General features: G+C 33.5%; 1 protein-coding gene across 5 annotated transcripts in view; it reads left to right on the top strand.

The window, feature by feature from the left end:
• Positions 1 to 13,752, top strand: part of LOC134715513 (equilibrative nucleobase transporter 1-like) — a 52,217-nt gene extending 38,465 nt beyond the window's left edge. For all 5 annotated transcript variants that reach the window (XM_063577747.1, XM_063577773.1, XM_063577764.1 and 2 more), the window contains 5 exons: positions 962 to 1,129; positions 10,285 to 10,386; positions 10,974 to 11,160; positions 12,480 to 12,600; positions 13,149 to 13,752. In XM_063577747.1, coding sequence (XP_063433817.1) covers positions 962 to 1,129; positions 10,285 to 10,386; positions 10,974 to 11,160; positions 12,480 to 12,600; positions 13,149 to 13,289 — 719 coding nt within the window. In that variant the 3' untranslated portion in view covers positions 13,290 to 13,752. The remainder of the gene's footprint in view (positions 1 to 961; positions 1,130 to 10,284; positions 10,387 to 10,973; positions 11,161 to 12,479; positions 12,601 to 13,148) is intronic.
• The last annotated feature ends 993 nt before the right edge of the window (positions 13,753 to 14,745 follow it).

The following is a 14,745-nucleotide window of genomic DNA, read 5'->3' on the forward strand; positions in this document are numbered from 1 at the left end:
ACATAGAAAATTCAAAAATGACAACACAAACCCCACCAAAAACCGGGGTTGTACAAACTGAGGTTGACTTATATCTACTCCTACACTTTTGAAGGATAAAGCTTTATAGTTTAAAGCTACCATTAAGTAAAATCGTTTATTTGTTCTTATTCTGTTCTGAACTTTTGTATTAGTTATTTCAATTAAATGTATTGACCATCTGCGTTTAATATAATTCTTAAAGATTATTTTTTAACCATATTAAATATAACAATATGAGAGTCGCACTCCAATAATTGACCGTAATTTGTTTATGTTGAAAATATTTAAATGCCTACGCACTTTTCATTGAATAAAATGATCCAGAATGTGTACAACCTTGTGAATAAATCAGTCAATTTATATATATAGAATGCAAGTGTACAAACTGTAAGAAAAGCAAAGGAAACACTACAATTGCCTAAAAAAAGCTCACTTTAAGATAGCGAACAGCTAGGGAGGTAAAGCTGAACTGGATATAGGAAGATGTGGTGTGAGTGCCAATGAGACAACTCTCCACATGTTTAAAACCAATATCGCGTGCTTTTGCGAGTGCTTTGTTTATAAATACCACAAAAGAAATGAGAGAAAAAGCATGCAAATATAAGTTAAAAAATCAATTCCTGAATATACCAAACTGAAAAGTTTAAGTATAATGGTTACATTCTTAATGGTATAACGAATATCAACTGAGAAACAAATAGTTAACGCTTGCTATACATTCACATATTATTAAACCTACAGTTTTATACATTTCTGAATGATAGAGAAAATCCTGACCGAGATGTAAAAAAAAGCTTATCACATTATATATCCTCTTGTCCTTTCTTGTCAGATGTTTGCGAGACCAAACGACTATTATTGCATTAGCTACGTGTTTGTATCAGTGAATTTGGACTGGTTTATTAATGTATTGACACTTTTTTTTGTATTTCTTTTTCAGCTATTGTGACAAAAACTAGCCCTAAGAAAGGTGTATTGTCTTACATGAAATCTATGACATATATATCACATGTCTGTTGGATGACGGTTCACTGTCTGCTTTTCTCTACATTCCTGAATTTACTGTATATCAGAATAGATAAATTAGCTAATGGCGAAGTATCTACAGGTAAGTGAGACAAATGGTATAAAACGTACATCACTGTTACAGATTCCAAGTTATCATTCCGAACTTCGATTTGTTAAGGAAAACATTATTTGACTTAGAAAGAAATATGTGTCACTAATAAAAACTAGAGACTCTTAAGAGCCTGTATCGCTCACCTGATTCTACCTGGGTTTTTGAAATCAAATAAAAAAAAAGAAAAAAATTGGCTATAAAGTAACAACACTTGGCCAGCACCTCATTAAGAAAGGAACATGTATGCTATGTTTGATTTCATTCCATTCAGTGGTTCTCTAAAAGGACCCTAGGGGAAATGCATACAAATAAGTCCCCCGCTGGCGGCCATCCTGAATGATGGATCGGCTACAAAGTAACAACACTTGGTCAGCACCTCATGAGGAACATTCATGCCATGTTGTATGGAACGCCAACACTGTCTTATTATGCCCATTTTTCATTATATGTTGTACATTTACCTTTATATGATGTGCATTTACCTTTATATGATGTGCATTTACCTTTATATGATGTGCACTTGTCATCATATGATGTGCAAATATCATTGTATAATGTGCAAACATCATTATATGATGTGCAAGCATCATTATATGATGTCCAAACATTATTATATGATGTGCAAACATCATTATATGATGTGCAAACATACTTATATGATGTGCAAACATACTTATATGATGTGCAAACATACTTATATGATGCGCATATATACTTATTTGATGTGCAAATATACTGATATGATGTGCAAATGTACTTATATGATGTGCAAACATTCTTATTTGATGTGAAAATATACCTATATTATGTTGAAAGATCCTTATAAGATGTGCAAATATACTTATATGCTGTGCAAATATACTTATTTGATGTGTACATATCATTATATGATGTGCAGTTTCCCTTATATTATGTGCAAACATCTTTATATGATGTGTTTGTGTCATTATATTATGTGCTCATAATCTTATATTATGTGGTTTTATTTACTTCATTATGTGATGTCGAAACGTCATTATATGATGTGCTTTCATCGTCGTCGTTATGGTCAATGAACATGATTACGATTAGAATGATTACTGTCTACGTCATAACTGATTCCGATTTGCTTCTGCAGAGTAACCGTAACTACTAATTAGGATCAAATCTGTTGCTACCGTTTGGAAAATGGTTGAGCTTTGAGATAAACCTTGGCATGTTAATACCTCGTTTTCAGATGCGAAAAATCACATCTGATATTGTTGGAAAATTGTAAAAAATATAAATGAATTGCAAAGTCTTGTTTAAATCGCAAGTCTTTAATAATAAACATACGGAGTCTACAATACGGTTTAGGTTCTCAAATTTAATAAATAATTCTTTTATGTCATGCTCTATGGTCGTTTTAACGAGGGAAGGCATTATATTTGTCGATTTCGGTATACCTAACGTTAGTAATTTTTCTATAAGAAGATAAAACACGAAGTTTAGCATTTTAATTTATGTAAATATTGCCTTTCTGATCATTTTAGCTGTTCGAGTTTCTCTTTATATATTCTTAAGATAGACACAAACAGTTGGGAATAAAACGGATTCTGACAGAGTAATTGCTTATATAAGGAACTGGTCATTTGTAACCAATAAAAAAAAGAGGGGATAGGAAAAGTGGCATTCAATTGTATAAAGTTATAAATTTGCCGCGGTATAATGTTATGCCGAATTCTTCGTCAACCGAAGGCATCAATTTTTACGCCTCGTTTTGCTCACCTGAATTGTTAAAATCTGAAAATTTAGTTTCAACAATTTCTCCTAGCAGAGAATTTTTCATCGGATGCTATAATTGAATGAAGGTGTGGTAAATATTAATGAAATTCAAACTTCAAAAAGTTCCCTGAAGTCGCAAACAACTTTCATACTTCAATACTTTGATTATATATGTTCTTGTCTATACCTTGCAAGAAAACGTTTCTCTATTATTAGTTATCAAGATAATAGCCAATAAAACAACAAAACTCTGAAAAGCCAAAACTGCCCAAAAAGTACCTTTACTATAGAGTGTCTTCAGACACATTGCACTATTTTTTTTATTTTTTTTTAAATATATTATGTTTCCAGGATAAACGCAAAATATTAAAAGCCGCTGCCGTAAATCTTCACTTTGAAAAATTCAAAACACCACTCTCTATCTGTAAGAGAACAACAGGTCTCAGTAAAAAATAAATATATGCAGTGTTTTAAGTTCATTTAGACAGCAGATTATTTAAAACGCGCAATCCTCTGGTTTTGTTGGATTGATACACACCTTCAAAAATTTAAAGGCTGAAATGTCATTGGCTGTTGTAATATATACAAGGACAGAAAAAAAAATGACGTGTTGTCAGATCCTTGTATCGAAAGCTTAAACAGATGATCTGTACATTATATATGAATTAATAAATAAATGTGTAAGACGCCGACTCTAGTTTGAGGGAAGGAGCACGTGTAATTCCTTGTTGGAAATTAAAAAAAAAAACAAAAAAACATGGTTTATTTTTTTTTAAAGTTTCATCATTGTTTTATTTTTTCCTCGTTTTAAATGGAAACAAACTATTTCGCTTCCCTTCTGAAATAGATAAAATCTCTTTAAAAAAATTTAGAATCCAACATTTACAAAACAACTCCCCCACCCCCTTTTCACATAAAAAATATCAATGGTCGGTACGTTAGCCTTGTTTAATTTAGTCTAGAGGTGAATTCAAGTATATGAGCGGCTTCCCACGAAACCTTTTATATTGCGGGTAACTGCATGTCTATATAGCTAGTGGTGGTACTTTTGTCGTAGCATGTTCGCCTAAAGAGAGAGAAGTCGTGGGTTCGAACCCCGGCCGGATCAAAACCAAAGACTTTAAAATTCATATTTACATGCTGCTTCCTAGCTAATTATATAAGCACGTGGGATTAATGATTAAGAGGAAAAGCTGGTCGGCTCGGAATCAGAAAAATGTGTCCGGGTAAGGTGATATAAGGGAGCTACCATTTGATTTTTATGGGGGGGGGGGGGGGGGGGGGCTAGGATGAAAAATGTTGTCCTGCTTTTTTTTTAGCTGTAATCTCTGTCCTGCCTTTTTATTTTTCACTCTGTTTGGCCTTGCCTTTTTTTTTTTTAGTTTATCCTGACTTTTATGTCTCATCCTGCCTTTTTTTTACTCAAAACTCCTGTCCTGCCTATTTTTTTCAAATTTCATCCTAATCCTAGCCCCCCCCCCCCCTAAAAATCAAATGGTAGCTCCCTAATACATGTCTTCCTTCGGAATGCTACCTTTTGAACTAGCTCAGGGTGTCGGTCTAGTACAAAACAGGGTTAATATTCATATCACATTAACATGTTCTTGTACGAATATGCATATATCAATTTGCTGCTGGACCTCAAGAATCCACCCATAATCATCTATAGTTGAAACTGTGAAATATATGCACAAAAACATGATAAAAAGCTGCACGTAAATGCAAGGCGCCGAGTTCAGGTTCATTCCATATCTCCTTTAATCCATTTCGGATGAAAGGGATTGGCGCTCGGTGGTCGAGTGGTTACATTGTCATTTCGTGGCCTTTTATAGATGAATATGCGGTATGAGCTTTAATCATTCTTGAAGGCCGTACGGTAACCTATTATTGTTAATTTCTGTGTCATTTTGACCTCTTGTGGAGAGTTGTCTCTTTAGCAGTCATAACACATCTTCTTTTTTATAAGTAGTCGAACTGCTGTATCACTAGCATGTCAACACTTAATTGTGCGATTTAAAATCCCGCACGTGGCAGGTAAGCTCGATTCCAATCTTAATTGATCAGAATTGTCTGTTTTCCAAACGAAGGTCAGGGGGTCTCTCCGGGCACTTCTGCTCTCTCCACCAATATAAACTCACCGCCACGAAATAGCATGAAAGTGTTGAGAGTGGCGCTAAATAACAGTCAATCAATCCTCCATACCGGTATACTTATGGCCTCTAAATCTATATATTTAGTCTCACAAAGTCAATGTATGACATCAGTATACAGAGATAAAAATAATAACTATTTACAGTATACTATACAAAACAAGAGAGAGAGAGAGAGAGAGGTTTCAAAATTACTGAGCTAGCTGGTGGACAAACGCACGTGTTTATATATTTTGCTTATAAACGAACAAGCTGAAGTTGACATTTAACAGAAATCTTATACAACCTTCCTGTTTTCAAGTTTTTGAGATTAGACGTGGCACGGTACTTGTCTATCCCGAATTCATGTATTTGGTTTTCATGTTATATTTATTATTCTCGTGGTGTTTTGTCTGATGCTTTGTCCGTTTCTGTGTGTGTTGCGTTTCGGTGTTGTGTCGTTGTTCTCCTCTTATATTTAATGCGTTTCGCTCGGTTTTGGTTTGTTACCCCGATTTTGTTTTTTGTCCATGGATTTATGAGTTTTGAACAGCGGTATACTACTGTTGCCTTTATTTCGTACATGGCTTAAGGTGTAATACCACCATTTTTTTTCCCCTATTAGTCTTTGTTAAATTTGCACTTTTCAAAAAATTGTGCAGAATTTATCTTTGTTTCAAATAAAGAAATACTTGGCATGAGTAAAGTTTTATCCTGTCCAGTTCTATAGAAAAAGTTTCACATAACATTTCATTGCATATAAGAAAATAACCATCATTGGAAGTTAACCAATCAAATTTTCCCCCTTATTCTATCTGTGTACAAGGTTTAGTCACCATGTAACCTCAAGATTACTGTTCTATAGAAATCACAAATAAAAGATAATGGTGTTTTGAAATACCCAAGACATATGTTTATGACACAGATATAGTTTTACTGCAATAAAATGTAGGATTAATTACCTACAACGGTCAAATTCAAGGGAATATTTTTTAGACCTACTTTCGTATGCAACCGGATGTGACGTACCATGATTTGGTGGTATTACACCTTAAAGTTTTATCGGATAAATGTTTTTTTGTCATATTAAAATTTCCGAAATAGTTATATTGTTTTATCATCTCAATGTTAGTATCATTGTAAGAAAATCGGAAATTTTTTGGCTTCCGTCCAAAAATAAACCCCACTAAGACTTTAATTTTGTCAACTTTCCTTTCAAGTTCCAAGCCTTACAATAATCATGGAAAGCATTGAGTTGAGTCTGCAGGTCCTGTGCTGTTTCAGCCAACAACACCGTGTCATCTGCAAACAATTTAACAAAACACTTAAGATATATTTCTAATTTTCTTTCCATATCTTCTGGTATAGTTCTGTTTAGTCCTGTAATATTATTAGTCACTTAGAAATTATTTTAGTCAATCAAAAGTAAATAGAATAGGAGAGGTGATACGTTTTCTCCTTGTCGAACACCATTAGCAAAGTATTCCGATTTATAAATACTACCGTGTATCATCGGTACAGCGGATATAGCTTTATAGGTACTTCGAAGCGTGAAAAACTATATACCGTACATTTATTTAACTATGCACCGTACAGAAGGATTCATGTGGTCAGCTATACACAACGCTTCTTGTCGGAAAAAAATATTGAAAAATGACATATGTACAAAATATTTCAACGCCAACAGTGGCCTCCTATCAGTAAAAGAGATGCAATGAATATAGAATCATATCGGATGAGACGAGCGCTAACTTCTTTGACAAGTATTTGCACATGTTTTTAGTAAGGATTCTTGTTTTGGGCAAATAGTGAGACTTCTCTAATCAATAACTTACCACCAAATCATTTCTTAAAAAAACAAATATTTTTAGATTGAAGTACATATTGATATAATGTAAACATAACAAAGATGTTCGTACCGTGTCAGAAGAAAAATCGATCACGACCACTTGGTTAGTACCTATATCCGCTGTACCGATGATACAAGGAGATGCCAGCAAGTGGGCAAGTGTTAAAATAAAAAGTGATGACACAGTAATAAGGTGGACACAGTAATGACAAAGTTAATGCTTTTTATTCTTTTTTTTTAAAGAGACGAAAAAGAGGAACAAAATGCAAAAGACGGGCGTCACCCCATTCATCTCGGTTTGAAAATAAAAATATTAAATACCCTAAATTGGAAAAAGTGTGTCAAAGTATGATTTTCAGTGTTTTTTCCCCTTTTAACTCAAAAACTGTATCGTCTACGTAAAATCCGTTGCCTTTTTCGAAAAAGGATCAAAATAATTACCACAACGGTAAAATCCGTTTTAATCGGACGAAAAAAATAAATCTAAAACACTTCGTAAGGAATCAACCCTTCATATCTCAGAAATCGTTGACGCTACTCAAAATCTGTTGGCATACTAGTACTCATGTTTCAGAATTTTAATAGCATTTAAAATATCTCCATTAAAATAAGTTGAAAATAAACAATCTGTATATGCCAATATGTGCTCATTGTTGAAGACCGTATGGTGACCTATAGTTATTAATTTCTATTGTATTTGGTCTGTTGTGGAGAGTTGTCTCATTAGCAAAGATACCACTTTTCTTTTTTTATAATTACCCGCATAGCCATTTCGTATTTCGTGGGCACTCCGTCGACTAAGCTTGCAGTCTTCGAAATTGTTGGGTATTTTCTCACATAATTGGCGTTTTCTGTGGAAAAAAGATTGGTTCAAAGACAAAATAAAAGTCCTATCACACATATTTCCGACTTAGTATGGTTTTAGAGGAGTTGCGGCTCCAAGTCATAATTTGTAAGAGGAAACAATTATAGGTCATAGTACGACCTTCAACACGGAGCATATGCTTAAACCGAATAGCAAGCTATAAAAGGCTCTTAAATTTGTTATCATTTTCTCCACAGCCGGGAATTTCTTCAACTAGCTCCTGTATTAACTGATCTTAATCTTCAACCGAAAATTTTGAAACGTTGATTTTGTTAAATTGCTTTGTCTCATTTTCCCTATAAATTGAACTTTCGCTAGCGATTGACACATATTTGATCCGGGTTAATAGTTTACAGAAGCAGATCGGAATCAGCCAGGACGTAGACAGTAATCATTCTAATCGTACTCATGTGCATTGACCATAACAACGATGAAAGCACATCATATAATGACGTTTCGACATCATATCATGAAGTTAATCTAACCACATAATATAAGATTACAAGCACATAATATAATGACACAACCACATCATATAAAGATGTTTGCACGTAATATAAGGGAAACTGCACACCATATAAGGATCTTTGCACATCATATAATAATGTTTGCACATCATATAAGTATATTTGCACATCATATAAGGATCTTTGCACATAATATAAGTACATTTGCACATCATATAATAATGTTTGCACATCATATAATAATGTCTGCACATCATATAAGAATGTGTGCACATCATATAAGTATATTTGCACATCATATAAGTACATATGCACATCATATAAGTATGTTTGCACATAATATAATGATGTTTGCACATCATATAAGGATATTTGAACATCATATAAGGATCTTTGCACATCATGTAAGGATATTTGCACATCATATAAAGGTTGTTGCACATCATATAAAGACAAGTGCACATCATATAAAGGTAAAAGCACAGTATATAAAGGTAAATGCACATCATATAAAGGTTGTTGCACATCATATAAAGACAAGTGCACATCATATAAAGGTAAAAGCACAGTATATAAAGGTAAATGCACATCATATAAAGGTAAAAGCACATCATATAATGAAAATGGTCATAACAAGACAGTGTTGGCGTTCCATAATGTTCTCTAAAAGAAGTCATTTGTATGCATTTCCCATAGGGTCCTATGTTAAACTAAGTCCCCCGCTGGCGGCCATTTTGAATGATGGATCGGCTACAAAGTAACAACACTTGGTCAGCATCTCATAAGGAACAATCGTGCCATGTTTGGTTTCATTTTATTCAGTGGTTCTCTAAAAGAAGTCATTTGTATGCATTTCCCATAGGGTCCTATGTTAAGCTAAGTCCCCGCTGGCGTCCAGTTTGAATGATGGATCGGCTACAAAGTAACAACAATTGGTCAGCACCTCATAAGGAACATTCATGCCATGTTTGGTTTCATTCCATTCAGTGGTTCTCTAAAAGAAGTCATTTGTATGCATTTCCCATAGGGTCCTATGTTAAACTAAGTTCCCCGCTGGCGTCCTTTTTGAATGATGGATCAGCTACAAAGTAACAACACTTGGTCAGCACCTCACAAAGAACATTAATGCCATGTTTGGTTTCATTCCATTCAGTGATTCTCTAAAAGAAGTCATTTGTATGCATTTCCCATAGGGTCCTATGTTAAACTAAGTCCCCCGCTGGCGGCCATTTTGAATGATGGATCGGCTACAAAGTAACAACACTTGGTCAACACCGTATAAGGAACAATCATGCCATGTTTGGTTTCATTCCATTCAGTGGTTCTCTAAAATAAGTCATTTGTATGCATTTCCCATAGGGTCCTATGTTAAACTAAGTCCCACGCTGGCGGCCATTTTGAATGATGGACCGGCTACAAAGTAACAACACTTGGTCAACACCTCTTAAGGAACAATCATGCCATGTTTGGTTTCATTCCATTCAGTGGTTCTCTAAAAGAAGTCATTTGTATGCATTTCCCTTAGGGTCCTATGTTAAACTAAGTTCCCCGCTGGCGGCCATTTTGAATGATGGATCGGCTACAAAGTAACAACACTTGGTCAGCACCTCATAAGGAACATTCATGCCATGTTTGGTTCATTCCATTCAGTGGTTCCCTAGAAGAAGTTCAAAATGTAAAACGTTAACGACGACGACGACGGACGACGGACGCCAAGTGATGAGAAAAGCTCACTTGGCCCTTCGGGCCAGGTGAGCTTAAAAGGGGAATTGTATTGGTATAATCTGATTACACCATGGTAGTATTATAGATTCTGTAAAATCTGCTTAATATATTCTTGCACCTACACATGTCAGAAATGATCGGTTGAAAACTTTTCACGACAAAAATGACCATAAATATGTTCCAATTATTGTAGTCATAATATCTATTTCAAACAAAAATTCGCGCAATGCCTTTATCGTTATAGGGCATGTCTATTGTATGTCCATCAATATGTTTTTTTTATATTATTGAACTATATTCGATTATACTTGTAACAATTTCGTATCAGACATTTTCTTGAAAATCAATTCAAACTTGTTTTACAGTTAGTTACTACGTTGGTGTATTTGCCTATACAACAATGGGATCAGGGATAGGATCAGTAGTTGCTGGTCTAATCTACGATGCTGAAAGGAGAAGATATTCAGGTAAGATTGTATTTGCATCACATTAATTTTGTTACTTTACCTACAAATACTGTTGATGTCTCAATCTTCAATTCACTGCTAACGTTTTTTTAAGTTCGTAGATCTATATCTTTAGTTTAAAATTGAGAAGGGAAATAGGGAATGTGCCAAAGAGACAACAACCCGACCATAGAGCCGACAACACCAACAGATCTTCAATGCAACGAGAAATTCCCGCACCCGGAGGCTTCCTTCAGCTGGCTCCTAAACAAATATAATTATACTAGTTCAGTTATAATGAACGCCTTACTTAACTCCAAATTGTACACAAGAAACTAAAGGTTAAAATAATACAAGACTAACAAAGACTAAATTAACTCATTTGTTGTATTCCAGTGTTGTAATATCTATAAATGTCGAGTTTGTTTGAGCAGAAAGTCACCATTAAAGTAAATAATTATTACACCAAGTGATAATTCCAACTTTTTTTACCAAATCAATGAAAGACTTTTGTGAAGTTGTAAGTTTGTCTCTAAATAATGAAAATGTATCTATTTCAAATGATTTATGTATTCAAATATTTCAATTCCCTATCGGTCGTATTTCAGACTTTTCAAAAACTGAGAAGAAATGGAAGCCAGTTGTTATACCAATGACTGCATGTGGAATGTTCATAGCAGCCGTATTCAGCTTTTTGCTTGTGGAAAATATAAGTTTTTTGTTTCCTAGTTTCGTTTTGTTCACACTATTCCGTAATTTTCTCTTTTCCATTGGAGTAGCATTTGTAAATGAAGCGTGAGTAATTTTACAAGTTTTAAATTTTATTTAAACACTTGCAGTTAACAGCGTGTCAAGAAGTAATATCATGTCACATATACCATTGATCTGTTTTGATAGAACAAATTAAAACAACACATAAACAAGAATTTGTCCCAAGTACACGGATGCCCCACTCGCACTATATTTTTTCTATGTTCAGTGGACCATAAAATTGGGATAAAAACACTAATTTGGCATTAAAATATAAGAAAGATCATGTGATTCAAGTTTCAAGTTGATTGGACTTCCACTTCATCAAAAACTACCTTGATCAAAAACTTAAACCTGAAGCGGGACGGACGGAAGGACGGTACAACGAACGAACGGACCCACAGACCAGAAAACACAATGCCCTCTACTATCGTAGGTTGGCCATAAAAAACAGATTTTTTGTACTATGAAGTTCAAATGTTATATTATTATGATGACGCAGTTGTGTTCAGTTGCATTCTTTTAAAGGCAATAACAAATGTTATTTTAAACATCATTAACAATTATGACAGATCTAGAGGTCCGACCAGACTTTATTCCATGCTTGATATAAAGTTTGACAACATATAAACACGTAACACAAATCGATTAGTGCGAACGTAACTTTGTTTATCATTAGAAACTAAAAATATGCAAAAGTACTACAGGATAAGGACAGCAAAAAATTACAATTCTACACTGATGGGTCAAGTCTTATTTATTCATCCATAGATTTGATATTGATTGTAAATAAATAAAAATATAATTGTTTTTCAGTTATCTCGTGTCATGATATAAGCTATAACCTACATCCTGCTATGCATATCGTCAAAAAATTAAGTTGAAATTTCACCATTTAGTCATATTGAATGTTACAGTGTTTAAAATATGATGTTAAACTTTTGAGGAAATTAAAAAAAAACGGCAGTTGAAATGCTATAAAAAAAAAAAGACAGAATTATCATACATATTGATATGACTATAAAGACATCTTTGTATTTGTCAGCTTTACAGCTGCCTAAAGCATAAAAAAAACTTCAAGAATTTTACAATTGTACGGTCTAAAAACTATTTAGTTAGTAATGGAAAGTCAACTTATTCCAAGATACCGATGCAGATAGTATTGTTTTATACTGATAAATGGAGATGTTGGTGATATACCAATTAGACAGCAACCCAGCGGCACACAAATCAAAGACAACCTATCGGCTAATATACAGTCTGCAATAATAGACTGTAATCCTTATGACAACTCTCTTAAGATAAAGATATTTCTTTAGAAAACTAATATAACTCAACTAACTGAATTTGCCTATTGATTTCAGATTTCCTTCCGAATATTTTGGACCTCTGTATGGATTTATGACTTTTATAAATGGAGTGTTTTCATTAACGCAATATGGATTAGTCAAGTGGGCTGTATCCTCTCAAAGTGGATGTCAACAGGTAGGCTAGAGTTATCTCGCCTTCTATGAATCTTCTATGCACTAAAATACCGAGGAAAATTCAAATCAGAAAGTCCCTAATAAAATGAAAAAATCAAAAGCTCAAACACATGAAACGAATGGATAACAACTGTCATATTCCTGACTTGGTACAAGCATTTTCTTATATCGAAAATGGTGGATGAAACCTAGTTTTATAGCTAGCTTAACCTCTCACTTGTATGAAAGTCGCATAAAATTCCATTATATTGACAACGATGTGTAGACATAAGAAGACCAAACTTTGTACTTCCTAAAATACATTAATTAAATATTTTTATACTTTCTTCGTCAATATCACGTATATCTTTTAAAGTTTTAAAACTAATTGAATAATATTGAGGTTGCCTTGAATCTTTTGATCCTTATAAAAATTATATTTTTCAATATACGATATTTTTTTTCTTCAAAAGTTCACCTGATGAAATATGGAAAGGATTTCGCATTGCTACTGTAATATTTTGGAATCGTTATACTTTTTTTTTATCCTTTTATATTCTCCTGTTGCAGGTATATATTACTTTGATCATTCTGGCATCAGTTACATTCCTACATCCGCTACAGTTATGGATAAGGTCCAACAAAATGAAGAAATTACCACAAATGACACATAAAAGTGATGAGGCAGTTCCTTTACAAGATAAGTCTTGACTCGAGCTTTATGACGATACATATCAGATCTGGGATTATTTAATATTCAGCTGAAAAGGAGGAATGAAAAGTTTTGTAATTGTATTTTTGTCAACGACGAACGCATCAGAGCAAGCAACGTTGTATCTCGTCTGTCCGTCCGTTCGGCATATATATGCAATAGTGCCTTCAGTGATATTTTCTATCTTTATAAATTATCAAAGTAATTGTCTTGGTGTCTATATATACTCTTTGATAACCACGTGGTTAGTAAAACCTTTTCTTGACATGTCGCATAACATGCAAACATGGCTTATCATGTTTATTTTATAGTAGATTTGAAATGTAATGTCAATGGTATATATACTGGTAGTTTATAATGTGATATTCAGTCTTTCATGCCATTTGTTGATCTGTGTATATAAAAATTGTTTCTTATGTTTAAAATATGATTTTGTACCGAAATAAAGTATATGATAAACTTTGTTGTGTTCAAGTTTTTAGTTGTCTATGAAAAGGTACAACAGTATAATTGAAGCCTGTACGTTAAATCGCATAGAACTACATGTATGATTTGATATATAGTAAGTTAAAGTTAAAGTAATTTTATATTTAATCATATACCTAGAACACATATGTGATTGTTGCTGTCTCAGCTATGATGAGGCTTTAAAGTATATGTAGTGTGTTGTGCTGTAACAACGTGGTATATTGGGTGAGCGTGTGGTTTGTCACAATCGCCAAATTTTAAATTGACCCAGTGCTAAATTCAAAACCGTAAGATATTTCTATAATTCAAGTATTAACGTCTTATAAATTGATATGCAGATACAAGGCAAGTGTAAGACAGAGCAGAAATACTTCAAAGCAAATATTTTTACTCATTGCAGTGTAAATGGTAATTTCCATTTAAAATTATTCAAAATTTCAATCATATTAATAGAAGCACTTGTCATGGGCGGGTGTGTACTCTTTGAGACGGCCACTCTTTGACGGCCAACTGCAGCGGTACCACAAATTTATTATACGATATCAATGCGCACGGTCGATCAGTGTTTGCTAAATATTTTACGCTCAAGAACAAAAGTCTGGAAAGCCAAATATTTATTATAAGTGATAAAAAAGTGCAATGGATGGTTTGGGAAATTAAAAGTCAAAAGGTCCTGTACACATATCATGATCCAGACTCCATATATCTCCTAAAGTACATATTGTTTTTTTTTAATCTGTTATGTCCTTGTATTGTACTATACATGTGACATGATTTGAAAGTAGGTTCTATTTAATGAAGATACAATTATGATTCTAATAACTTATTTGATAAACAGAAATAGTTTTCAAAGATAAACTCGCAATAAATTAGTTGTGGATTCTTCTTTATTCTATTGTGAAAAAAAAGATAAAAAATGCATACTTATTATGATTGTCAAATAGAAAACTATACAATGTTTCTACCGGAATTAAAAAAACAAGGATA

Source organism: Mytilus trossulus, chromosome 1, assembly GCF_036588685.1.
Source record: "Mytilus trossulus isolate FHL-02 chromosome 1, PNRI_Mtr1.1.1.hap1, whole genome shotgun sequence".
Taxonomy (NCBI): domain Eukaryota; kingdom Metazoa; phylum Mollusca; class Bivalvia; order Mytilida; family Mytilidae; genus Mytilus; species Mytilus trossulus.